General features: G+C 42.1%; 2 protein-coding genes across 14 annotated transcripts; one reads left to right on the top strand and one right to left on the bottom strand.

Moving 5' to 3' along the window:
- The first annotated feature begins 1158 nt into the window (after positions 1 to 1158).
- si:dkey-174i8.1 (arylsulfatase I) lies at positions 1159 to 26718 on the top strand. Of its 13 annotated transcripts, none has more exons than XM_056395037.1 (11): positions 1159 to 1276; positions 12868 to 12999; positions 14085 to 14233; positions 14430 to 14805; positions 16762 to 16900; positions 17501 to 17672; positions 21092 to 21286; positions 22672 to 22723; positions 22836 to 23364; positions 24010 to 24342; positions 24437 to 26718. In XM_056395037.1, the coding sequence occupies exons 9-11, from the start codon at positions 23060 to 23062 to the stop codon at positions 25521 to 25523; spliced, it is 1725 nt and encodes a 574-aa protein (XP_056251012.1). In that variant the 5' UTR covers positions 1159 to 1276; positions 12868 to 12999; positions 14085 to 14233; positions 14430 to 14805; positions 16762 to 16900; positions 17501 to 17672; positions 21092 to 21286; positions 22672 to 22723; positions 22836 to 23059; the 3' UTR covers positions 25524 to 26718. The 13 variants fall into 13 exon arrangements, with proteins under 13 accessions (XP_056251012.1, XP_056251009.1, XP_056251011.1 ...); XM_056395034.1 differs by having other exon boundaries at positions 22833 to 23364; XM_056395036.1 differs by lacking the exon at positions 22672 to 22723 and having other exon boundaries at positions 22804 to 23364.
- Positions 1792 to 13296, bottom strand: synpo2la (synaptopodin 2-like a). The gene is made up of 4 exons (XM_056395025.1): positions 12924 to 13296; positions 9223 to 9374; positions 8204 to 8922; positions 1792 to 6533 (listed from the first exon to the last, which is right to left on the bottom strand). The coding sequence occupies exons 1-4, from the start codon at positions 13023 to 13025 to the stop codon at positions 3892 to 3894; spliced, it is 3615 nt and encodes a 1204-aa protein (XP_056251000.1). The 5' UTR covers positions 13026 to 13296; the 3' UTR covers positions 1792 to 3891.
- Positions 26719 to 27580: the final 862 nt, after the last annotated feature.

Below are 27580 nucleotides of genomic sequence, written 5' to 3'. Positions count from 1 at the left end.
CCAGGTCTTGACCCCTTGGCAGTAATTTTAGAGCCATCTCCAAATTGCTATTTAATCCAAAGTCTAGAGAAAGTTTTCTTTCATCTGCCGTATGATCACTTCAATACAGCCAACATATAGTAATCACTTCTTTAAACTCACTTACTGTACATAGGGCTTCTCATGCTGATTTTTATTTGTCTATTTATTGTGTTTTAGTTTTTTTTTAGTTTTTCTTCACATTTATGTTTCAATCTAATCTTCCTGTTCCTATATTATTTTAATGTTATGTTTTTGTGAATTAGTTTGTAACTGCAATTGATGATTATTATGATTATTTGTAATTTTTTGTTTTTGTTTTTGACACACCTCCACATATCTCTGGGGTAATTAATTCTTTGACAAACAGAGTGCTGACTAAATTTTAGAATAAAGAGAAAGAGGGAGACATAAGGAATGATGGTACATCAAGAGAAGTGATGATTTAGAACAACTGATGAATTATCTGGTTATATTAGTTTTGCAGAAAAGGCTATATGATTTTATATATAAGAACCAGGGAAAATACTGTACATGGTATTTTCAATACATCTTCAAATAGAAACTTTCCAGAAGCTGAGAGGGCAGTTTTATTATTTTTTATTTGATCTTTATTAAGCAGTTAAATTAAGAGCAATATTTTACCAAGAGTAGCAGCTTGGCAAAATGTCATTTTCACTATGAATAGTCTTCTGTTTGGATATTAACAGTCCTATATTTAGGCACCTCTGTGAGTGTGGAGGTTTGAGACAAAATGCACTCAGTCAGGGACGAGTCCAACGCAGACTCCACAGCACCCCTCAGTGGCAAATGTTTGTGTTGACAAGAAAAACACAATATTTCCATGTATTACTGGCTCCTATAGCTCCACAATGTCTAACTCAGTATATCAGTCTATTCCAATTATGTCAAGTTCAACACTTTTCCAGAAAATAATTCTTAATTTCAATGTGGGTGCAGTGAAAATGTAAACTCTTGCTTATGGTCACTTAGCCACTGATAGATACTGTGGTCTGTCAGTGAACAGGAGAGTCTCTCTATCTACCATGCCACCTCCCTGTGACTCAATGGATGAGTAGGAATCTATAAAAAGACAATTTGTGATTGTTGAAACTCCTAAAAAAGATCCTGAGAATGCAGTTTCTCTGTTTTTTCTGCAGTTTAAGTAGAAGATTGGTGGTGATGTGATAGAAATGTGGTTATACTCAAGTTTTCTGCGGTCGAATTGGCCTGGATCTCAACCCATTTTGATACAAAGGTGAGTGAGGAATCTGGCTTCCTTCCCATTCTGCGCAATCTCTCTATCTATCTATCTATCTATCTATCTATCTATCTATCTATCTATCTATCTATCTATCTATCTATCTATCTGTCTCTCCCTTTCTCTACTTCAAAAAAATCCCTTTTGACCTAATGGCAAAGAATTTCTTGCATTCATTCACATTACTTGTATTTTGATAGTTTGTTGCTCCTTTTACCACTAGAAGTTATCTCAACTTCTTGTAATGCTCTTCCTCTAATCTTCTCCTTATAATTTTATCAATTAATGTCTGAATATTGTGATTGTATCACATGACACTGACAACAACCCTGATGTATCAAATAGACACAATAGCCTCTTCATTATGAAATGCTCTTTAAATATTCTGTAATTTGTGTCTGGTGTGTGTGTGTGTGTGTGTGTGTGTGTGTGTGTGTGTGTGTGTGTGTGTGTGTGTGTGTGTGTGTGTGTCCTATAAAAACAGGCTATAAAGCATTTTCCTCCTTTGAGGGTAGAGTTAAGCATATTTTTTATTAAAATACATGCAGGTAATGTACATGAAAAGAAAAGAGCAGGTTCACACAAACAACAACAGGTGGCAGTGTAAAGTCAGAGATGTCAGACAACTGGAGAGCTTTCAAATCTAATTTTATTCCTCTAGAAATGTCTTGCCTCCTAATCAGTATAAACTTCTACTCAGCATTAATAACAAACATTTTCACACTTATTTAACGCATCTACATTCAGAAATATATATTTATCATATTTTACACCTCAACATAACTATATCCACAACCTAGTTTTTATGTAGCCATAATATTGTGAAAACAAGAAAAAGCTGCAAGAGAAATTATATTTTGAAAATGGTAAAAAATAACAAAAGTATCTCCCCAAGAATTCCATAACTGAAAACAACATATTCATTTCTTTGTTTCATACCGGTATCCATTAACATACTCAGTCTTTCAATGTATATAGCCATTAAATATGTTTACCTTTTCCTTATTCCATTGTGACACCAGCTAAACGTCTATGCTTCTTTCTATCAGCTTCTTTTTTTTAGCTTTTCCAGTAAACTTCAGGTACTTTCTTGGCCATCATTTTTTCATTGCTGTTGGCTGTGGGATCAGCTCAATCTGAAATCTCAGTTTTACTACATCTGATAATGACTCTTTCTGTGAAATGGGCTGTGATCGAAAATGTTCAAAGTGAAATCCCATTAAGTAACCTGGCCTTCCTGTATCTGGCTCATACCCCCCTCCACAGCCACTGTCATTCCTTGAACCCTTTTACAAATGCTGGTGCCACTCGATTTGTCAACTTCCCCTTGCACCCCTTCAGATTAAATCACAATTAAACAAAACAAAATACACATTCCTTCATCTGTGTTATTTGTTTAATAAAAGTTAAAGAATTTACATATATCTGCAAAGATCACACTGATACTAAGGAGGCTCTGGTGTGCCTAAGGGGCAATTGGAAGCTGTGATATCCAGTGACAAGTGTACATTCAGTGACAGCCCGGGCACTCTTGAATGTGACCCATGCTAAAAAGATTTCTCTCTGGCTATAGTGAGCAGAGATATTTGGCACAACCTCACTAACACTTTGCAAGAGTGAACCATGTCTTCACATGTAGTTCCACAGTACAATTTTCAACTGGTCATGCATCATTTTAACCCCTGGAGACTAGGTCGTCATAGGCTTCTTCTTGATCATGATACAGAGTGGGTAAAAAACATTTTGTGCACATCATTTAGTAGTACAAGTATCTGAATAACAGAATACATGTTCAGAGATAAAAGGCTTTATCCACCTCCACCTGTCAACATGATTTAATCCTACGGTCAGAACCGCAACTATTCATTTTCAATATCTTCACTTCAAGTTTCAAAGAAAAATTCAGTACAGGCTCTGTTTAGATGGTGTTTCTGCTAAATTAGTAGAAAGAGATCTCCAGTAGCCTTACACAAACCTCCCCCAGGACAGGCATATGGTGGACTATACAGCATACACTATGTGCTAATATATTCCCTATCATTATTATTATTATTTATTATCATTATTATTATTATTGTCACTCGGCTTAACATGTGAATAAATGTGTTGGTAGCAAAATAAATGTGATAAGCAGCATTTTGAACAGCAAGTAGACATATATGTATCTATTACCATTATTCAAGTTCTAACACTTTTTTAAAAACTTGACCGATTTCTAGATTTTAATGTCATACTGAATCATGACATTGCCTTATGTTTACAGCTGAATTTGCAGCTTAAATTACTTTAATGCAGGGCTTAATCAGTTAATTTCTTAGAGAATTGCCCATCACAACTTCCCAAAACCTAAGGTGATAAACTCAAAATGCTTGTTTTCTGTTCGACCAACCACCCAAAGCCCAAAGATTTTCCATTTACAATGATCTTAGAAAAGCAGAAAATTGTCACATTTGAGAAGTTGAAGCCAGTGAATATTTGACTTTTTTGCTGAACAATGATCCAATTAACAAAATTGTTGATTAGTATTTTGTCAATAATCAACTAGTCATGTCTGCGCTAAATTAATATTACATGAAGATGTCCAAGGGTGGTAGTGACTGAGTCACTGCTGTTCACATTGCCCCTGGCCTCCAGACACGGGGCTGGATGCCTCCCTTGGTGGCAACAAAACGTGGTTTAGGTGCCTGAACTGCATTGGACTTGACTGGGGGCAAAGATGAAAGGATACTGAGCTCTGGAGCACTCTGGAACTGCTTGGCTGTCTGGAGGCCAGTAGTGTAGGATACTGGAGTGTAAGGGGTAGGAACTGCAGGGGGCACCGGGTTTGGAATAGGGGTGGCAGAGAATTTTGGGAGGCTGGGCAGTCCAGCTGGGTGGGAGGGAGGTGAAACTGGGGTTGGGGCACTGACTGCTGCTGGTGTTAGGAGAGGGGCCGGGTAGGGAGTGAAATGGACAGGAGGTGGGGAGGTCATGGAGTGAGTCAAACGTTCTCCAAGGGTTGTGGCTGAGCGAGGTACAATGACTTTGGGAGCCAAAGTGGGAGCTGACATGGGTGTTGGTGTGGAGAATCGCTTGATCTCATAAACACGGGCTGTTTTGAGGGGGACCTGTTTAGGCGGGGTTAAAGAACTTCCCACCATTGTTGCTGAGTAATGACCCTGCTGATGCCTCTGGGCCTGGTAAGAAGGCATGGCTGATAGATTAGTAGCACTTCCCCCATAGTTGAACATGGCAGAGTTGAGCTGGTAGGGCTGCCTTCTCATGAAATCCAGAGCTTTGATGCCCTCTCTGTGGGAGCCTCCACTGCCCCTACTGTCTGGCTTGCTTGCATCTCTCTGAGGCCCTGTAGGGATTGAGGGAGCCAGTAGTGGATTGTACCCAATGGGTGGAGGGGCACGAACATTCGGGGAGTATTTCCACTGAGAGGCAAGGGAAGGATTGAGGGAAGAGTCAAGGGGCTGGGCTGCATTATGCAAAGCCATTTCCTGCTGGTATGGGGTCTCAGGTGGGGTGTCCACTACATACATACCCATGCGGCTCTGCCTGCGGGCAAACAGCTGGGCCCCCTTACCCCCTGCTTGAATAATCTGTGGGACTTCGTGGATGACACGAGGCTTGGGTGCCACTGGAGGAGGCACCCTCCCCATGCCAGCCTCACCACTCCTCTCTTCCTCTGCAGCATCATAGTTAGCCTCAGCGGGTGGTTGGCCATATTTGTATCGGGTGGACCTGTCATCCAGATTCTGCACCATAGACAGTAGCGCAGGATTGGGGGAGTTCTTTTTGACATCTGGCACATTGAACATAGGTTTGACTTTGCCACTACGCCGTCGAGCCTCGAGCAAGAGTCCTGTGCGACCTGTTGGACCAGGAACAGGGGTTGGAGCTACAGCTTCTGGCTGGGAGACCACCGACACTTGAGCTACAGGTGCCATGGAAAATTGAGGTTGAGGTGGGTGAGAAACTGGCACTTGAAGTGGAGACACTGGGGCAACTGTGTTAGCTGAACCAGGAATTTGGGATACAGGAGGAACAGGGACTTGAACCATTGGTGCTTGTGGAGATGGTATGGATGACATAGACACTAGGGGCACAGTTGCAAATGGAGCCTGATGAACAGTAGTTATTGATGATGCTGGCCGCATTGTTTCTACAGAGGTAGAGATTGCTGGAGGATGAAAGGTAACTGGAGCTTCTGGTGTTGGAGCCAAGGGACCTTGAGGTATAGTGCATGGTGGGGAGAGGACTAATGGAGGACCAGGGAGTAAGTGTGATGTTACTGATGTAGCATTAATGGCTTGTTCAGAGGCAGTGGAGAATGGTGGTGGCAAAACAGCTGCTGAGGCAGGACGCTGGGTCGTTTTTGTGACGGATGGCCGGAACGTTACGGGGGCAGTTGCAGCTCGGATGCTGATGAAGCCAGGAGTGAAAGGACGTGCCGTTCTGTTTAGAACATTACTAGCAGGTAGCTCAGGTAATGGTGTTTCAGCTGATTGTGCAGGACTGGTCAGAATAGTCACTGAAGCAGTGGCTGGTTTGGATGCCACAGGTGGAGGTGACATTACCATGCTAGCTGTGCTAACTGCAGAGTAGGATAGATCCCCATTAGACACCCCATGGGTACCAACAGCAACTAGACCTGGACCCTGGGAGAGTTCTTGTTGTAGCGTTGTAGGCCCAGGTGGTATAATCTGCTGTGGTTGCAGGTTTGGTTGCATCTGTGGTTGTATTTCTGCATGCACCTGGTACAACTGAGCCTGCTCTTGGACTTGAGACTGTGGATGAGCCTGTGGCTGTGCTGCCTCCACCTTTTTGGCATGCTCAGCAGCTCTCTTTCTCTGCTGCTCAAACAATTGGGCACCCTTGCCTGCAGTGTCACTCAACCCTGGACTTGGAGCGTCCTCTGCCCCATCCCCACGACCTTCACTTCCTGCAGTTGCCCTCTTCTCCAGCATATCCAAGTAGTCACTATCCCAAGTTGGGTCAGGAACTGCTGAGAAGCCATCTTCATCAAACTCTGACTCGCTGCCAGGGAATACCCCATCCTCCTCTTGTGAGTCCCGACACGTGTCCTCATCCACACTACCAAAGCTGGTGAGGGTGTACTTCTTAGAGCGCTGCCGCCTCTTCTTGAACATCAGTACCCCCTTGGAGTGAGGGTTGGGAGCATCAGTCAGCAGGGATGCAATTGTTCGACACTTGCTTTTGGCTTCCTTTACATTCTTGTCTTGTACTGTGTCTCCTCTGTTCAGTTCTGCAGGGTATGAAAGCCATAGCTATTAGGAATAATTGCACAATAATACAACATAGTCTGAATTTAGAGATTTAACCTTTAAACCAAGAAATAACTCTGACAAAAGCATCTAAACCTGTCCTGACCACCATGCCTTCAACAAACATCTATCTCTTAACTCGCCACAGGAGCACTTCCGGGAAAATTCCAGGCAAGTCTTCAGCTTCTCACATTAGCTGGGGTGAAGGATAAATTTGCACATTATTAGGCTTATGTACTCTGACATCTAAATTAACTGAAAATATTTGCAAGCTAGTGGAAAGTTGCGTATTCTAGGTGACTGGAAGGAGAACATCAAAGGGCAGCCCGAACATATCCCTTAACTTGTTATGGTATTAAGCAGATTATCATAGGCAGCCTAATTCTGTTACCCAAATATGCACTGCCACGTGAAGAGAGTTCTCAATTTGTCGACGACAGGGTTTCTAAGTAGGACTTTAGAATGTTAAACCTGCACTCAGTGATGGCAAGGGGGATTTACAAGAGTAAATTTATTTAAGTTCTTAAAACAGCCTGTTGACTTCAAATAGCCTAGCTCTTTGCTTTTCATGGGCCTATTAAGGATGATTGGCTGGATGACAAGTTGTAGGAAAGAAGGCTTGGTCAGTGTCTGTGCTCTCTATCTGTTGCATAACTGTATCATTGCAATTTTTGACCTCTCTTCAAAGTTTGTGAAACAAGAGGACATAACTGGTTGATATTTCAGCTGCGGTAACTAGAAATTATACATTATAACATATGGTAAACACTGTGAAAGATCAGCTTCCTATTTGTGACATTTTAGATTTGCAAACCATCTTCAACTGCAAGTTCAAGTGACTGTTCCCTGTTATATCTGTGACTTACCATCTTTTAAACACATCTATTTATATTGGTGCCTTTTCCAGAAACATAACAGTACATTTGTCACAGTTGAAAGTCAACCCTTGTCATATTTAATGTTGCAAAACATATCATGCTTTTGTGCTTTCATAAATATTTGATAAAATACCAAGACAAAAACACAATGAGAGAAACAGTCAGAGAGAGTAGAGACGGAAAGAGGGGCAGTGAAAAAGAGAGTATCCCTGCTTTGCTACTTGATACCTAAAAGCAGCTGCAGATGCTTTTCAGTGCTCCCAGACTGATCACTGGGGGTTTCACATGCGTAGCTTAGGTTGAAACCCGCTCACACTGGACTTGGTTTGGTTAGATGTGGTGGTTGACTATTTGATTAAGTGACTTAAATGATTAAATGATTAAATTACTTTTACACAGTGGCTTTCTTCATTAAGACTCACATCAAGATTAAGACAGAACTACTCAAACACCACTCATATTGGTACTCTAATAAATGTTGGTATCAGCTCATATTTTTAGCCATCAATGGGCATAAAAAGGTATTGAGATATTTCAAATTATGCCTCATCTTATCTGTATATATTGTAGATATGCATTTTAAATACGTTATTAAATAGGGATGGGTTTATTACAAAATTAAGTTTACTGTTTGCTGATAGTTATCTGTTTGACCTATAGAGTTTGCAAAAGTTCTGTGACTCTTGAACCAACCAATGACATTTATCAGGAATGTGTGGAGGACCCGTGCGAAGCACAGGTCCATGAGATTGTATTTCCTCATCTGTACTTACTAGCTTGCTTGGCTTTTTCCATGTAGGTTGTTGTAAGCTCCTCGTCGATGGGTTTATTCACAGGACCCACCATGGGTACAAGCTGGCTGCGGGAGCCCAGCATCAAGGCCTCCTTTGCCCTCTCAGGGGATACCAGTGGCACATTGGCTGGTTCTAGAAAGCCACTGTCCTCCTCTTGCCCCCCATCCCGTGGCCCCTGGTCATCTGCTGAGGAGATGATGGAGGAGGTCTCAGTGGATGTCTGGGAGGACCACATTCCTGGACCAGGAGGCTGATATATCACCTCCCTCCTTGCCACCCCCGGTAGCCCCCCTCCTCCATCTCCGTCTCCCCCACGTGCATCCAACAAAGAGGGGTAAATGTGTGCATCTGGAGCACTGTCATAGCCACTCATCTCTGATGTTTCCCCGCCCTCAGGGGAGGCTCGTCCTGTCGGTTTCCCAGGGTTAGAGTTGCTGGGGCTGCGGCGTTTCTGTCGGCGCTGCCTCTCATAGCCCGCCACGTCTGCATCACTGTCAGTCTCACCGTAGTAAGCCTCGCTACCAGGTGGAGATGTCAAGCCACTGGTTAGAGAGGAGCGGCTACGGTGGACCTCACGGACAGGTGCATGGTGGGAATGGGCAGGTGACATGGCACGCAGAGCAGCACGGTACTCTTTGTCTATACGGGGAGATGGGGCACGGGTCACAAGCACCACAGACTGAAAACCAGCAGGCGCCCTGCAAACAAGTTTGAAGAGGGTTTAATGAAGGACTTGGATTTGATATTGGAATCTAATTTCTTAAAACTGGATTCTGACTGTTCTTGTAGTAAGTAGGATCTCAGCACAAGCAGCAGGAAATGTTGGTTCCAATGCATTTTGTTTCATTTTGGGAATATAATATTCAGTAGGCCTTGTATCAAACATATACACATTGTAGATAGTACATGTTTTGTGTCAGAGTTGAGTCTCTCACTAAATATATTTTTTCCGGGTTGGTTTATCATTAGTAATAGTATGATTTTTTTGTTCTTCTGACCTTCTGACCCGGATGTGCAATATCCCAGAGGAGCTGTCGATGAGGTTCATGGCTTGGGCATGGGATAGTGTTCCACATGGCTGTTCGTTGATGGAGACCAGCTCATCAGCCTCCCGCAGCCCAGCCCTGCATGCTTTACTGCGTTTACGCACCTAAACAAGGAAAGGAAGGCAAAATTTAAAAAAGTTCACATGGATGACAAGTTACATAAATATTGAGTTGTGATTGGTTGTATCAAAAAATATTATCAATATCAAGCTAATCTGTTTAGGCTTTCTAGTCTTTTGGGAAAGTCCAAGACAACTTTCAAGTCAAGTCTCGAGGCTTTGAAGTCAAGCTCAGGCCAAAGGGACAAGGTGTCTTTCACATCTGAATGCTAACAATTATAGGCAAGGGCATATTTACATTTCCCTGTTACATGATAATAGTGTTTATTATACTACCAGGACCAAAACCCTTCAATACACAGGGATTATACTGTATTCATATTCTATACAGTCAATTCTGAATGAAATTGAATTAAATTACATCAAGTCTCAAGTCTCTAGTCTACAGCTCTGATATGAAAAGCTATGATATAGAAGATATTAGATACAAATATTAACACTTTTACAGTCTTTGTCCCCAGCTATTTTATTATTTCCCCTTAGAATTGCATGTTTGGCTTTTTGCAACGACAGGAATAAAAAAAAAAAACCTGGCAGAGCTGTGCTTCTGTCTTGTCTTGGTTTGTGATTGTGACTGACAGAGAGCAGATTTTGTCCTGACAGCTTGATCTTGCTGCGGACACATGCCACATATTGCAGCTCAAGTAGGGCACTTGTGCACACTTTAACAGGGAAATGCCAGCCAGCAGCCATCTTCATTTGGTGCTTTGCTATTTGCGCCTGAGGTCAGTCAGGACTGGCGTTATGCCCACCCTGAATTTCCTCAGATTTATGTTAGCCATGTCAACAAGTCCCATAAAAGATTCAAAGCAGATCTTTGAAAAGACAGCAGTGTTGATTGCTCTCTATGAGGGCACTGCTGTGTATTGAATGAGTATTGTATGTTAGATTTCAGAGATAAGGAAGTGTTGCTTTGGTTGGCCTAATTAGCTTTATTTCTAGCTATTCTGGTTTGCCTGTAATGAAATCCCACCTCCCCATTTAGCTAAGCCTTTCAAAGTGGCCTGTGCCTGCTTGTATATCAGTTATTCAATCAGTCAGTCAACTTGTGGTTGCAAGTCATAACAGTTATAATACCCTTACATGCCCGCGCACACACACATACAGCACATGGACTGATACAAAAATACACATAAACTCTTATAAATAAACACACACAAGGCACAAACCCAGCACTGACACACCGGCTCTTTCAGTGAAGCCCTGAACGGGTCCACCTGTTAGGGACAGTGCAGTTTGAGACCTGACAAGATTACGCCTTCCTGCTCTCAGGGGTGAAGGAGCGCGCTGTTTTGGATGGTCAGACAGAAACAGCTGTCCAATACCGTGAAGGTGATTCGGTGTCCTGTGGCTCTCTCGTGTACATACCACTACATTCTGCATAAGTCAACTACAAGTAGGATTAACATTTTAAAGAACCAACATTCATTTGATGCTAAATGCCGTTCTGTGAATATGGCAGTTGTCTCAGATATATAATCTAGAGTTACACGATCCATAGCACACTTTCTGATAAACAAACAAAGCAAAGGTTAAGTTTCTTCAATTACACTGACCAACCAGAGGGACAATCATTATAAACTCCATGTTATGTGAGCAACCCCTACAAAACAAAAGTTTTCAAAGGCTGAATTTTTAGGATATATGAACAAAGCAATCAGGTTCATAAAATGTAGAGCATTATATATGATATTATCACACTGGAAAAAAAAGTTTTAAAAAAGCTATTTTAAGATATTTAGTGGAAGATTTATTGAAAATCACTGCAGAATAGGTTGACCAAAGCAAGCTGTTTTCTTCCTCCTGATCATTCATGCACAATTCATGTTGTCCCAGAACAGGAACAATGACGAGTACAACAGAGGTTTAGCGATCAGAATTCGCTTTGCATGTGAACCTATGAGAAAGATTTATATCTTCTTCTATAATCAGCAGCATACTGACTAGTACATGTACAAAAATAGTGTATGAGGTAAATTTTTGAGTGCTGCGCTGAAACGCACACCTTGGCTGACCCTATGACCTGCTGCTTCTCGATCAAAAATAGCCAGCTGGAAAAGTAGTTCTGCCCAGTCAACGATTATTGCAAGTGTCTGTGGGTATATATGTATGTATATTTGTGTGATGTGTGTAGATGTATGCATGCATAATCTGTGTGCAGGTGTTCTAAAACGGGAATAATCATATCCAGAAATAAATTCACTCTGTACAAAAATCTAATAAGAGAGAAAGTCGGCCCAAGTCTCTTTGAACAGACAAAACAAGGTGGGCAGAGCGAAGTCACAGATGGTGATGGCATAGAACTGATTGGATACAAACAGCAAAGGATCAATATTAACTCAGAAAATATCATGTTTTTTTTATTTTTTTTTATATTTACTTCTATTTTGGGTTTTTTTTTGGGGGGGGGTTCTTTCAAACCATTTCAGCTTTATCTCTCAGGTGCTATTTTTTTCTCCTTGCAAGCCTAATAAATCCTTTTATCCAGTGTATAGGCCCTATTCCACTTTGGCTAACATATTAATTTAGGAGATCAAGATTCAAATCTGGACTGTTTCAGTGGTGCCAAATGTAGACACCTCTTTCTTGTCCATGAAGAATTTGCTCTAGTGGAGTAAAATGAGCTGCAAGCCTCCATATGAGAGTTGTAGGGTTAAATGTTTCCATTAAACAATGAATATTTCTTACAGGGAACTTTATTTAAGAGAGAGTAGTATGTAATTCTCACAAAGCAATATTATTTTGAGCATTTCACACCAATGTGACTTGGGTCTTGCCTGAACCACAGTGATTTCAACCACTGAACTAAATCCACACTTTCATCACATTCATTGCTCACCTGTGTGGTTTCTACTGTTGTGTTTCCAAATAAATCTCAGGTTACCTTCCAGCTTAAACATGACCTAGCATGGCTGCAGTGATTTCTTACTGAAATGATGACATAGTGGAAACATGCTAGTTGAATAGCACAAAATCAGATCATGGTCATGTGTCAATAGTGAGCAGTATCCGTAAGCCCCTCCACAATAAAGACGCAGTTTATAAAGCAATGACCTCAGTTTACCAAAAATCTCTCTCAAATTGCTCAGAGCACTACTGAAGCATAGTGTCTGTAAGTGGCACAAAGTCAAAGTTATTTCTTAAGTTGTTTGTCAGATTTTATGGTCAATGTTACTCTAGTTTCAGCAGCATTCATTAACAGATATGCAACAGGGTTGCCCCACATTCCCAGCTGAACTTGAAGTTTAAAGTTCACCCAATCAATCATCAGAGTGCTTCTGCATTAAGACCGTTCTCAAACAAGATGATGATTCATATTCAGGTCCCAAACCAACCACCATGGTAGCCAATATTCCATTTCAACTTTCCTTCAACTTTCCATTTCCTTAAATCTCCTCCTAATATATCTCAGCTGATATTTCACTTCTCTTAAGCGAGACTGTTGAATCTAACACAATATTCTACTTTCCGCGTTCAGCTCAGCAAATCACAAACTGACTGCTTCTGTCCAACCTGCTGAATGACCCGTCTTACCTTCGCCACCTGGAGTGGCTTCTGATGTTCCACACCTCCCTGGAGACGAAACCCCCATGGCGCTCCACCGGACAATGTAATTATCACTTCCTCCGCAACCATTGTTCTTCTCTGTCAGTCTTTTTTTTCCTAAGCTTTTCTTCGTATTCTTGCTTATTTTCCACTCCTCTTTGGTTTTTATATTTTGTCTGGGGGGCCCTCAGTGCATTGGCCCCATGGTCAGCGGTCAGGGCCCCCTCAGAGAGCTCTGACCTACTCTTTGCCTGCCACACTGTCTGGGTGCTGACTTCTCTCTGAGTCCAGCTCCAAGGCCGACGCTCACACCTGAACGCACACACATGCACACACACACTTCTGTACACCCACCCATACCCAGAGTGGGCCAACTATCATAGCCAAAGGAGGGAGAGAGGGAGAAGGGGAGAGAAATATGATGGGACGGGGGTCTGTGTCTGCTTACACTGAGGAATGCCTGCCCCAAATGAGTGAGGGGAGGGTCCAAAGCAACACTTGTCCTGTCACTCAGACCTATGCCACTGGGTTGCTGATAGCCCCTCCAAAAATAGGACACCACCATCACCAACTCCGCTGCTTTGCCTGCTTCTCTGCAGACCAAGGGAAAGTTAACATTCAGAACATCCAAATGGCACTATTTCGTTTCTGGCTTTACAGCACTGAGGTCATTAGTAACCTTTAGTAGGGCCACAGGCACACTCTCAGGACTGAGACTTTCCATGATAGGACATTCCAGTCATGATTAGTTACATTCAGATATCCATTGTTTTGCATGATGTAGACAATGAGTGGATTGATTTTGGTGCTGGTTAGGTTTTAACTGCTGCTGTGTGCCGTGTCCGGTCATCTCGATCTCGAGACATTCTAGGCTGTCATCACAGAGCCTTTAGGATAAATCCAAGCTCTGGATGAACAGGCTGCATAGTTACATTGAAATATGTCCTAAGTTAATAATCCAAAGTGTTGACTGAATGAAAAATACTTTGAGACACAGAAAGGACCCATGCTTGATTGTATAAAAATTATATAGAGTGTCAACTTGGCACATTGAAACACCAGGAAAACATGCACATGTCAAACTGTTTCTAGTTATCTAGACTTTGCTGATGAAAAATCACAGGGACATTATAATATCTGTCTTTGTAGGCCTGCCCTTTGTAGATATGCTAGGACCCAGCTAGTCCTGGATACTGTGGAGAGTCTGAAGGAAGACATTTAATACACAAACAAATCTACAGGCCAAGCCAGTGGCATCGGTCGACATCAAACAGGAAGTTCACCCCAAAGAGCACGAGGTAAGAGGAATGACATATGCTTCAGTTTGATTTAATATGAGGTTATAAAATTTGAATGAGTAATATATTATGAGTAACAGTATGATGTAATACCAAAATTTTAAATTAGAACATTTTTTTGTGTCCCAAATTACCAAACCATGTTCTCTGAGCTGATGAGAAACCACAATGTGCATGTTGTGTGCATTTTCTGCAGACAACACCGACATTCTGCTGCCAGCAGACAGGTCTCCAGAAGCTTCTGTTTGTTGCAGTGTTTCTCAAAGGCATGGAAAAATGCAGCAACACCTCAGAATGCCCAGGCAGGCATTGACAGGTCTCCGTTCACTCCAAGCCTGACTACTGATGGAGAAGAAGCTCTAGATATTGACAACACTGTGGCTGCAGAGAGGGAGAATGCTGTGAATGAGATGGTGACCCCTCAGCTGGACATCTCTCTCAAACCACTCAACCTGGACGTGCCAGCAGCAGTTGATCTAGATGTGTTTGCCACCTTCGACCCCACGGTGGCTCCCTCCACATCTACCCAGACTGCTGATATGATGCATGCCGATCCCAGCAACACAGTTGAGGTGAGGACGACCAGTTTTGATGATCTCATCACACTGCATACCCACAATCACTCCTCCGCCAGCAAGCCAAAAAGACCTAAGCCTCCTGCACCATTTCAAAAAAGACATCAATGATCGGTTGATGATGTTGGTGAATCGATACATTGATTAATTTATATCTATTTTAATACTGTTGGCTGATGAACTGATGAAAACATGACTCAATAGCCTAGCCTATAGGGCCTAACCCTACCTGTTAATATAATAATCCATTTAGCTATCATAAGACATCATAACAGGCTAATAGAGTATCAGGTAACATTAGATATTTTTTAATTGTTAACAAGATAGAAAAAAACTCCCAGTATAGCTGAATTCACCCATACATGTGTTAATTTAAATTTAAAACTCCCGCTAATCTTGATCTAATGAAAGCACTGAAAAAGTAGACCTAACAACTATCGGACAAACACAAACAACACAATCTCCATTGCACACAGTCCCAGTGAGCATAAGTTTCCTTTGGGGCATTAACAGGCCTTTAAACCTGTTGATAGAGGCTGGATGATCCCCTTGCTAGTAAGGCAACACTGCTATTATCAATGTTGCAGGAGGTTACCAATGATAGCTGCTCCCTTTGGCAGCCTAGCTCTGCAGCTGTCTCCAGACCTCAGGATAGTAACCAAGATCAGTCCTGGGTCAGACACTCAAAAAAATGTCTCCCTCTCTTCCTGGAGACATTATCAGATCGAATAGTACACCACAGTTAAAACAAGTCCTCAACCACACAGCTACAACTGATCCAGTTTATATCAGATATCTGTACTGAAACAGGGAAAGTGAACTATTAGCTACATATTATGAACCATGTAGTTGTAGATCAGTTGTGCCAACCACTCCCCCTAGTGGTTAAAAGTAGGTTAGTTGTTGGCCCTGTGGAGCTGATTGATCTCTGTTTACTGCTCAATAACGTTACTATTTTAGAGGTAAATTCTTTTTATGGCTGAAAATAGCTAACATTAGATTTGACTGATTTTAAAGTATTCTTCTTGTATTTTATTTTGAATGTTTCACTTTACACAGTAGGGTGCACTTCATCTACCCTGCATGTCACTACATGCGCAGACCCTTTAATTAAAGTATTTTAGGAGATGCAGAAACTAGTTTGGACCAGTGTTTTAGCCATTCTAAAATATTAAGGTTATCTAAACAGTGGAAAGCTTACTAGAGTCAAGTGCTTTACAGCTGTCCCAGTATTGTTGGGAGAGACTTGAAAGACCCTGTGACTTTGTTAGCAGTCAGATAATTTCCAAGTAATCTTCACACAAACACTGCGAGAGGAGTGAGAAATCTAAGAATAGAAAAAAGACATTTGTGATGTTCTGTGACAAACTTGTTCAGCTATACCAGCACAATGTGCTTTTGCCGCTAGTGACTGTTTACTTGTCAAACTGAACAAAGACACTGCACTGCAGAAAGCTGTGGGTTCAGTGGGCAGGCCCGCGAGGAGTCAGGGAGAAGTCACTCTGCCCAGGGCAGAAGTTGGATGTCTTTCAAGAAAAGTAAAAAGGTCAAAATCCATATGCAGCAGCATGGCTACAATGTTTTTCCTTTCTGCTGTAGCTCCATATGTTTTTATTCCATATGCTTTCTATTGTGACGTGGAAACAGAATGACTTGGCGATTGTTGCTTTAACTCAGGAAATAGAGGAAGCTGAGTGTTTTTTTCCTGCGGACATGGGTGAACTGTTAAGTGAGGCAACAGCTTCGTCCCTCTCATGTTCCCCCTGTTAATTAGTTTGTGTCTGCCTATCTCTCCTTTCAAGGGTTTCTCTCTCACTGTGTCATAGTTTGTCTTATTTTCCCATCTTTTTCAACCATTTTACTGTGAAGAGCTTTAGACATTTTCGCTGTTCTCTCTTTGTCTCTCCTTTCTCTGTTTAATGACATCTCTGTTGGACAAATTGCCTTCCCAAGAAGACTTTGACAGACAGATTTGTAGAGTAGCAGCAGGCGGAGACCCAGTGCCCTTTAACTGAGGGTTCTGTGCCAGCATGGCCGACACTGCCAACCAGCCACTGCCAGCCCTGCCCCCCCTCCCACCAGCTTGGATGAGGTGAAAATGAGACTGCCATACAAAGAAACATGATGTAAACTGAGCTTTCTAAAAAGGGCAGTACACAAAGTGAACAGTGTGTAAATTTACAACATTTTAAACCTTCTAGTTTCATTTCTATGCAGGGAAATGCATGAAATATAGCCTGTACAAATTGAAATTGTATTTGTAGAAGAAGCTAATTTGCACAGAGATAAAATATAGTACTCCACACCATACTGTACCTTTTTTGGGTACACATTTTATATGACCCTTGAGAGTCTCACATTTTTAAAATGTCAAGTAAAAAGGTTGCTTTCCCCATCTAAGGAGGAATAATTCTGACATTTGATAATATATAATTAAACTACCTTTTTTCTAAGGTCCATCATTTGCAAGATTTCTTCTGGGGATTAATGATGTTATTTAAGCAGACTTTTGTTCAGAATCTAGCTTTATGTATGAATCATGTGTTTTGATTCTTCTTTACACTGTCATGCCATTACCAGGATGTCTTTTTCTTTACTTTATGAGATGTGTGTCAGCAAAAAGTTACCACTCTAATTTCAACCACTTGGATTTTCCTTCACACTGACAGACTCTCTCGTTCTGTGCCACCAGCCCGTTTCCCGCTCATATGCTGAACTCCTGACCCCGGTTTGTGACAGACTGTGCTGCATCTCTCCCAGGACTCCCACTGTCCTGGGGGGGATGAGTCCTGTGTCATCTTCTTCATGACACAGAGGCGGCATGGTGCCAGGTGACCCCTCATAACCTCTGTGTGCTGTCAGCAGTGAGTCAGAGACACATACACACACGCAAATTCACACCAAACAATGGTGCAGACCATCTGTCTGAAAATACGTTATACAACAGGTAACTCTAATTGATCTCTGATTGGTCAGTGACAAAACCAGACTGATAGTTCCCTTCACGGGTTACTGTGCTGTTTATATTCTTGTGTTTGTTTAAGTGTACTTACATTCATATGAACTCATTCATACTCTACCACTCACTTTCAGGCTGTATAATCTGGAAACTAACCACTGCATAAACGGCCAGTCATCCTTTATCAGTATTTGTGTATAAATGTTCTCAGTGACCCTTATCCTTCTTATCCAGTCCACTAAACTCATATTCAGTTGTACAGTATCACTAAATACTCACTGATGAGGAAGAGTCTTTTCTTGAATCAATTATTTTGGAAAAGCCTAGTGGCCATCAGATCAGATAGTGGTCGTATTTGGCAACATCAGTGTGTTGATTTGTGAGTAATTGTGTTTGTGGACAGGGCATTCCTGAAAAACATAGGTTAGCATGCTAACATTTACCAATAAACACTAACTGTATAGTACAGCTTAGGCTGATAGGAATATCATTAGTTTTAATCATAAATCAAAGTATTGTGCTACAGTAAATGAAAAGTGGTGGACCAACATTTATTAAAAATGCATCCTGTGGGGAGCATGAATGCCTGAATCAAATGTCATGGCAGTCCATGCAATAGTTGTAAATACATGTCACTAAAAACCAAACATTACAACCTGTTTGTTTACACTTAGATAACATGACATAAACAATTAACAGGGATACTAATTTGGCAGTTTCCCCTTTGAATTTACTATATATTTTTTCCTCTCTGATACTAATTAGTAGAATCACCATCTATAATGTTTGGATGGAAAGTAAATGTGCATGTTTGTGAGCCTCCATGCCTTATTTTTGAGAAGAATGGCCCTTTACTGTTCCTCCTGTATCAACTATGCTATCGATCTGCATGCATTATTCCTTTAATCCTCACGGTGGCACTCTTCACTGACAGTACCAACACAGTACACGCACACATACACACACTGAGCTTGTGTAATCCCTTTCATTTTTGATGAGTCAAAGCTAGCACTCACTCTCCTCGGGGGAAATGTCTGATAGGATGGAACAGCCATGCCAAGGAGGTACTGTAAAGAGGAGGAGGAGGAGGAGGAAGAGGAAAAGTTTACCCAAAGTTTGTGAATTTGACATAAGGCCACTACCATCCTCAGTGTGGGAGGTTTGTTTGATGTGATGAGACTGAGTGCCCCCCCAACCACCCACCCTCTCAGCCTCATCTTGTCAATCCATCACTGAGTAAAGTGAGGAGAATAGGGAGTGGATTGAGTTTCTGCCGGCTGGAAGATGATCCTCGAGTATTTCAGGAGCAGCAGAGGCAGAGTCCCTGTCAGTGTCACCTTCAGGGCTGGTGGGAGTGACGATCTTTGTTCGATGTCTCAGGGCCCACGTCTGCCAGTTGTACTGATGTATTGAAGAGAGACAGACCAAACCTTAGATTACATCGTCTGTGTGAGTCAAATTAGTTTTCAAAACAAGTATAATGTATGTATATATGTATGAAGCTGGATGCTAAATGTACTTTGAAGGAATGCCTTTTTCCTCAATTTGGTGACAGCATGTTTTGATAAGAAATTATTACACAAACACATGCACACACACACAGTGTTAGCTCTTAGTACTTATTCCGGTTGGTCCGTTGGTCAGTTGGTCCCCCACTTTGGTCCAGACTTAAATTTTGTTCAGGCATTCATCGTCCTCAGAGGATAAAGCCTACACATTTTGATGATCCCTCGACCACCATGAGGTTGACACTGTACCGATATATCTCCCCAACCACTGTATGGATGGCCATTAAATTTAGTAAAAATGATGCCCATACATTGGACCCTCGAGACTTCAGTGATCCCTGACCTTTCCCTTTGCGCCACCAGCAGTTTGATAGCTTGGTTTGATAGTTTGGTAGCTTTTGCTACCTGAGCTATTTACACACCCAACATTTGAAGGGCAACAATAGCATCCACCTGAAGTCATGTTTTTGGCCAGCAGGTTTATGTTAGTCCAATAGTCTTGCTCCTTTTAGCTCTAGTTTGGTCTAAAAATAACTCCTGAGGGAAATATCTGGATGTTTATCTTCTAAATTCTCACCTACAAAGCAAAATAGGGAGGGGTTGTTTGCTAGAGTAAAGCAAAACGAGCATTACCTTAAAAATGCTTGTTTAGTGTTTTCAAATATTAGTGCAGACTTTAAGCTAGCCACTGTTATCGTTTAGCTAATTGCTAACTAAAAGGTACTGTGTAGCATGTGTTGGGCATAATGTCAGAGAAGTGTTGGCTGATTTTTATGTTATCTAGACTAACCACACTCCTATTATAACTTCATAAAGTTACCTTTATTGAACCTTGTCTTGCAGCACGTGTCAAACCAGCAGGAGGGGGCCTTTTTCACTGTTTTCTCTTGTCTACAGAGATAAAACCATTTGTTGCAAAAAATAATGTTAAAATTCAACCTACGGCTGTGCCAAGGTTTCCAGTAACAGCTGGTAAAACTTCTCAGTTTAACCTTTTCATTAAAAAATGTTACCTGTTGTTGTCGTTCAGAGCCGTCAGCATACAAAGTTACCAGGTGCAGCTTTAGATAAAATCTTTTAGAAAGCCAGCCGGCCCAGAAAGCCAGGCTTGTGTTTTGAGTTAAGCAGGAATCCATAAGTATCAATGAGATCATTTCCCATCAGCCAGTACCGATCACCATCTACTGTACCATGAATACATCTGTGCATATGGTGGACTATTTGAAATACCAAAAAAAAAATCTCAGATGAGGGCTTTTTAATATAAAAGTAAAAGTACGGCTTTTTATTTTTATGTTGAATGATAGGCTTGAAAATGAATGTAATTTTAAGACACAAAGAGACACACACACACACACACACACACACACACACACACACACACACACACACACACACTTTAACTCTAGCTCAACAGAGTGAGTCACTTATTCGTCGTCATGAATAAATCACACCCACTGTTTCCCTCTTCTACTCTGCACCACTGCCTTTTCCAAAACACACACACATATACACACACACACACGTTCACACGCAGATTACTGTACAAATACACACTGAGCTGTAAGTTGCATTCCTTGCCCTACACAGACACAATGTCCAATTTCCCCTTTGCACAGCATGCGCTTTTACATTGCTTTTTAAATGTTTATTTTAATTTTCACTATGTAAATTTTTCTTTGCTTTTGTTTTACTTTTAAAATAAGGCTTTCATCATTGTGGGACTTCGACCTCTGCAGACACCACAGAACATCCAAAAGAAAACAAGAGAACACAGAGTTTTCGCTAATATCATCTTTTTGTGTCCCCTATATAGGCAGTTGAGGAAAGAGCACAATCCCTCGCTCTCTGTATTCCTCAAGAAGACATTTGTCACTTTCCATTTTTACAGCCTCCCTCCATGTCTTCCCCCCTCTTAGCAGTAAAACGGAGTTCATGTCGCCCTGCATTTCCCTGAGGCAAACTGATGGCTACACCCAGAGACCCAGACGTACATACACAGCAAGACAAAGTGACTGCTCCTTTTATGCCACTTTGTTTATGTTGTATTCTCTCATCTTAGACAGTGAAGCTTTCTTTTTCTCACATGCACATTATTGCTTTCTGTCTCACAGTTATGCATCTTTTTCCTTTCCTTTCTACCCCCCTTGTCACTTTTACTTCTCTTTTTTATTACGTTATATATTCCTTTTCATATGTTTCTATTTCCCACCAATTGTTTCATCTAATCCACCTCAGTTTATCACCTCCTCCCCCACTTGGTTAGCATCATTCTTACCTCATCGTTGTCTTTCCCTCTCCCACCATTGATCTCAATCTCTCCAGCATTTGCCTCACTCTCACTGTGGGCAAAAAGCCTGTGAAATTTCCCACAGGGTGAGACAACATGAGTTTCCTTCTACAACCTAGGAAATGGACTCGTATCTGAGGCATTGATTTCCTCTCAGTATTATGGGAAGGAGACAGCAGTGAGGTGAAGGCTAAGAGCCATGCGGTCGATACGCATTCTCATCACAACACAGGATGTTCCTCCGTAGTTGGATTGGTTTCACCGCCCCAGCACGGGCGGTAATTGTCATCGGGTGACTCTATTAATTGAGCAGTATCATGCAATAAAAATAAAGAATGACAGGGATTATTTGATTTTCATTAGGGATTTACAGTATACTTTGAAATATGCAATACGGGAAATCAGTGGAAATATTAGCTGTAGCAATCGTAATAGCACTTTGATAGGAGTGGCAGTCAGAAAGAATAGCAGTCATTACAGCGTTAGTGACAGTAATTGTAATAACAGTGGTCATATCAGCGATAGTAGTAATACAGATTGCTTCATTACAGATTGGCTTTAAACCGTTGCTTCTGCTACAGTAAGTTACAATTTACATGGCTTCTTATTACCTGTCGTGGTTTCTAGCTACTTTCACTTCCCAAGTTTTGACAGATTTCCTCTGCCACCTGAATACAATGGAGGTCAAAGGAACATTTGTTTCTGTTGAAGAAATAGTCCCTATGAAAACAGCTACAGTGAGGTCTGTGGATCATCCAGAGAAGCACATTTTCTGTTGGAGCCCTCATAGGAAACAAACACAATGAGCCAAGTTAAATTTTGTTTTTTGAAAAAATATTATTGCTGTTGCAAATCAAACATTTTTACACACAAAAGACGGGGAATTTTGAGAGCAGCACAGGTCTCTTAGTGTTTCATTTGGTGTGAGCGTCACCTGTTGAACTTTTTCTTGCCAAAACTCGGCCCTTTTTTTCTTTCTGTATAAATCTTGCTAACGTCAATCATGATGACCTTGCAGCTATCAAAGCACTCCTGTTTCTTTATTGTTTTCCAATGTGTGTGTGTGTGTGTGTGTGTGTGTGTGTGTGTTTATTTGAGTTGCTCAGATCTTCCCAGCCACTGTATGAGGCGCCTGGAAGTACCTAGGAATGTAGCAAGGTACTGCAAAGAGGGAAGCCTCTCTCAGTCTCTCACACACACACACATACACCCCTTTTCTAATGTCTTGCCCATCTTAGAGACAGCAGTTTTTCTCCACCCACCACAGCAGCTGGCACCAGCTCAGCCCCATCTCACAAAACCAAGAATAATCCCCAGAAAAAGATGACAACTCAGACTTAATGGACAGATAAGGCTTTTGGACGAGCTCCTCAGACGCACAGATCTGCCCATTTTTCTGCAGGAGTGGTCCGGCCTGAGATTTATTGACTGCAGACATAGCAGAACAGAAAATACAGACTTCTGTAGATATTAGCTACAGAGGTTTTTCTGGAGATGACGGGAAGAATCTGCTCAGTGTGTTTCCTGGTGATTGCCTTGACCTTGCTCAGTGGCCTTGGCTGCCTGAGTGAAGTATTGTCTTCAAATGAAGGCGTCGGCGTCGAAGAGGTGGAAGGGCCCAGACCTCCTCACCTTATCTTTATCATGGTGGATGACCAGGGTTACGGAGACATTGGCTACCACGGCTCAGACATCCGCACTCCTGTGTTGGACCAGCTGGCAGCAGAGGGGGTCAAACTTGAAAATTATTATGTCCAGCCTATCTGCTCACCCTCTCGCAGTCAACTCATGACAGGGCGGTGAGTAATTTCCTCATCATTACATCATTATTCTGATGGGATAATCATTCAGTTTCTGCAGCAGTTCTCATATAATGTAATTATGCATAATAAAGATAGGCTTTTTGTCTTTTGGTAACATGAAGAGTGGTGGGGAAACATCCATCCAAGGCCAGAAAAGAAATAAAATTATACTGTTGTTCCTCCTGTAATGCTGAGATCAACCACTAGATTATTTATCTTATCTAATCACCGGAACAAAATGTGCTTGTATTTTAAGTTATGCATGGGTAAAAAAAGAAGCAGTAATCAAACAAGCATTATTTTCATTCTAAATCCTGTTTTATTGGAATAAAATCCTGTTTTGAAACTTTTTATCATGATCATGACAGAAGCAGAACGTATCTGTATTATTGACTTTCTGTCTTCTGGCAGAAATTTTGCAGACACAAAGTGGGTAAAATGAAAAACTCAAATTAGAGCTCAAAATAATTCTTTAAAATCACTGAACATTTTGGCTCGATGATGAGTAATACTGTGAGAGCATCCAAGGGTGCAACATTTCTTAAACCATCTGTGAAAGTTCCAGTTATTGTGTTGTTATATAGATCTTATCAAGACATGTCTTTTTTCACTTCTCTTTTCACACTCTCCCGATCGTGCCAGCTACCAAATTCACACTGGACTCCAGCATTCAATCATCCGACCACGTCAGCCCCTCTGCCTCCCCCCTCACATTCCCACCCTACCAGAGCGTCTGGTTGAGGCCGGATACGCCACCCACATGGTGGGTAAATGGCACCTGGGCTTCTGCAGGACAAGCTGCCTCCCCACAGGGCGTGGCTTTCAGAGTTTCCTGGGCACATTGACTGGCAGTGGAGATCACTTCTCCTATCAGAGCTGTGATGGGGCTGAAGCCTGTGGGTTTGACCTGCATGACGGAGATAGGCCTGCCTGGGAGATGACCGGCAACTACTCCACTTCGCTTTACATAGACAGGTGAGCATAAATTAAATTGAACAGATTCATATATTAAGAGAAACAAACATAAAAGTCTTTTAAAAACCTTCCAATGTTCCCTCTGTCCAACCAGAGTGAAGCAGATCCTGAGGAGCCACGATCCCCATAAACCCCTCTTCCTGTACGTGTCTCTTCAGGCCGCACATACACCCTTGCAGGTACCAGATAACTTTCTGCACCACTATGATTCCCAGGGCAATCGTCTCAGGCGCCACTACGCAGCCATGCTGAGCTGCCTTGATAACGGGGTTGGAGAAGTGGTTCAGGAACTGAAGACTAGTGGGCTCTATCAAAACTCAGTACTGATCTACTCAGCTGATAACGGTGGGCAGCCGCTCTCTGGAGGGAGTAACTGGCCGCTGAGAGGTGGCAAGGGGACCTACTGGGAGGGGGGCATCCGGGCTGTAGGCTTTGTCCATAGTCCCCTCCTGAAGAAGAAGAGTGTAGTCAGCAGAGCACTGATCCATGTGTCTGACTGGTATCCCACATTATTGGGGCTGGCCGGGGCCCTGGAGTCCCACCGTGGCCTTGACGGTCACAATGTGTGGGGCACTATCAGTGAGGGCCTACCCTGTCCTCGTACTGAAATCCTTTTCAACATTGACCCAGTCTCCAGGAAGCCCGGAGAGCCGTATGACAAGGCGTTGGTACTCAACGGGTTTGGGATCTGGGACACAGCTGTGAGGGCTGCGATAAGGGCTGGAGACTGGAAGCTACTGACAGGAAATGTAGGGGACGGGGACTGGATACCACCACAGGCTCTTCCTGTTGGTCCAGAACGGTGGCAGAAACTCGAGAAGCGGCGCAATGAGCTTGGGAAGTCAGTTTGGCTGTATAACATCACCTCTGACCCCTACGAGAGGTCAGACCTGGCTGAAGCTCGTCCAGAGGTAGTAAAACATCTGCTGACCAGGCTGGCGGAGTACAACCAGACAGCTGTGACGGCCAGGAATCCACCTGATGACCCTATGGCTGACCCTGAGCTCCATGGTGGGGTGTGGGGCCCCTGGCTCGGCTTGGATGGACAAGAGGAGAATAGTGTAGAGGTGGATGGCAGGAAAGAAAGGATGATGAAGATTAAGCACTGCAAACTATGCAAATTAAAAGCCCTTTTCAAGAAGGTGGGTTCACGTCTAGAGAGGAACACACTGTTCTACTAGATATGTCATCTGGCACCATTAACTGGACTGAAAGGTGTCAGTATGCTTCAAATAAACTAGGTTGTGTCATCTGAACACATCTGAAGGCAAGTCTTAATACCTGTTAGGAATGATCACACTCAAAGGCGGAGCTGAATACTTTTTTATCAAAGAGAGGTGAGATGCAATGTATTATTCAGATGGGTATGCAGTTTGAAGACAGTCTCTCCTAAAATGTATTCATAGTGTTGCCCTTTATTTTACACATAAAAAGTGACACAAGTAATTGTGTGAATTAGTTGTCTGAAGAATGAAAGAAGAGAGCTAGAGAGAGAAGTTCAAATTATTCTTACTTTATCACCTCCAGACATCTGGTCATGCGTGAAGTTGGCATGTTTGTCGTATCATTGGTTTAAAACTTTTTGGGGATAGGAGGTTCCAGACGCTGTTCAATGATCTGAAAAGGACTTTACTTAAAGCATACTGACACCTGAACCATGAGGAAGTGGAAGGGAAAGAGAGATGGAGGCAAAGTAAAATACAGACCAGCGGATGACCGAGCAGGTCAGATAGACAAGATAGACCCACAATCAAATCCTGAAGGTCGGCAGATAAACAGGCAGCCTGATAGACAAAGCAGACAGCGCTGTGTGGCCGGCTGAGCGAGCTGACTCATTCACTGTCCTGCGGCCAAACTGCAGCAGGGTGACTTTGGTCCATCGTTGGCCTGCATAGGGAGCAATGTGTGTGTCATCACGCATGTTTGCCTGTGTTCGTGAATGGTTTGATTAATACAGATAGAGATAGAGTGCGTGCATGTGGAAGTGAGGCCTGAAGAGAGGGGAAGAGGAAGAAAGTCACGGAGGGTGACCTCTCCATGTCTCCTGTCCTAATCATCCTAGAGGACTCTTAAAGGATGACATAAAGACACCCACGGCGGTTGTGTTTGTCAAATGTCACCGTGTTCTTTTGTTCTTAAGGGTTATATAGAGTCACTTCTGCTCATACTGTGGCTCACTCCTCTGCCTTTGAAAGACCTCTGACTACCACACAGTGTCCAGTCCCTGCAGCAGTGACTAACCAACAAAAGCTCAGTAGCTGTAGCAGTAGGTCTTTTCTGGACTGATGGTATCGAATGTAAACTTATCGACTGTGTTGTAAAATGCTGGGAATCTAATTGAAAGGATCTAAATAAAATCATAAATGCAAAAACTCAGTGGTAAGTGACTGCACAACATCTGTACAGAGAAGTCATGGACCAAACCTGTTTGCATAGGTTTATTTTACAGGTCTGGAATTTTCTAATTATTTAATTTTCAAGTTGTTTCTCAGAAAAGACCATGTAATTCGCTGATTATAGGGACATAGAGTGTTTAATTGGTACATTTGCACCTAATTAATTTAAAATAATTGCTGGTGTAACTGAAATACATGCAAGAAAAGGGAAATTTGTCTAAAGGCATGCATACAGTTCAACATATATGGAGATAGAATTTCCAATAATAAATGAAAAAGAAATTAACATTTACATGAGCTTCACTTTTCTTGTATGTAAATTCCAATTTTCCCTATAATTAATACCAAATCACACCAGTCAGTAATTTCTTAGTTAAGCCTTACACCGACACCACTCTCTGTCTTTATGATGGATCTTTTTCCAAAGGATATTTTTCACAGCCGTTCCATATAATGATGGGGTGCTTGTTATGCTACACCTGTAAAATACAAAAATGTACCTCTCTATTACATTCAATCACAACGTCTTTAAAACCCTCACATTTTTGGATTATCTACGAATGGCAACGACAGTATGGTTACACTAAGGGAAAGACTGTGGTTATGGCAGATAAAATATGGTAAAGGAATAGTTGTGGTCTTTTGTAGCTTCAGAGGGAGCTGCACGAAAATCTGATATAAATAACTCAAGTGATGTCACTGGAGAGAAGGACACACTACTTCCTGAGCTGGCGCTGAACATTGGCAAAAGACCTAAAGCATGAGGTGCAGCACCATCTAGTATGGATGTAATTCCTGGGGATACTGTGCCTGGGAAGCATTAGTTTGGGCTCATGCTGTCT

This window comes from Seriola aureovittata, chromosome 14, assembly GCF_021018895.1.
Source record: "Seriola aureovittata isolate HTS-2021-v1 ecotype China chromosome 14, ASM2101889v1, whole genome shotgun sequence".
Classification (NCBI taxonomy): domain Eukaryota; kingdom Metazoa; phylum Chordata; class Actinopteri; order Carangiformes; family Carangidae; genus Seriola; species Seriola aureovittata.
Note: the sequence above shows the minus strand (reverse complement) of the source record. Positions and strands in the feature narration are given on the sequence as shown.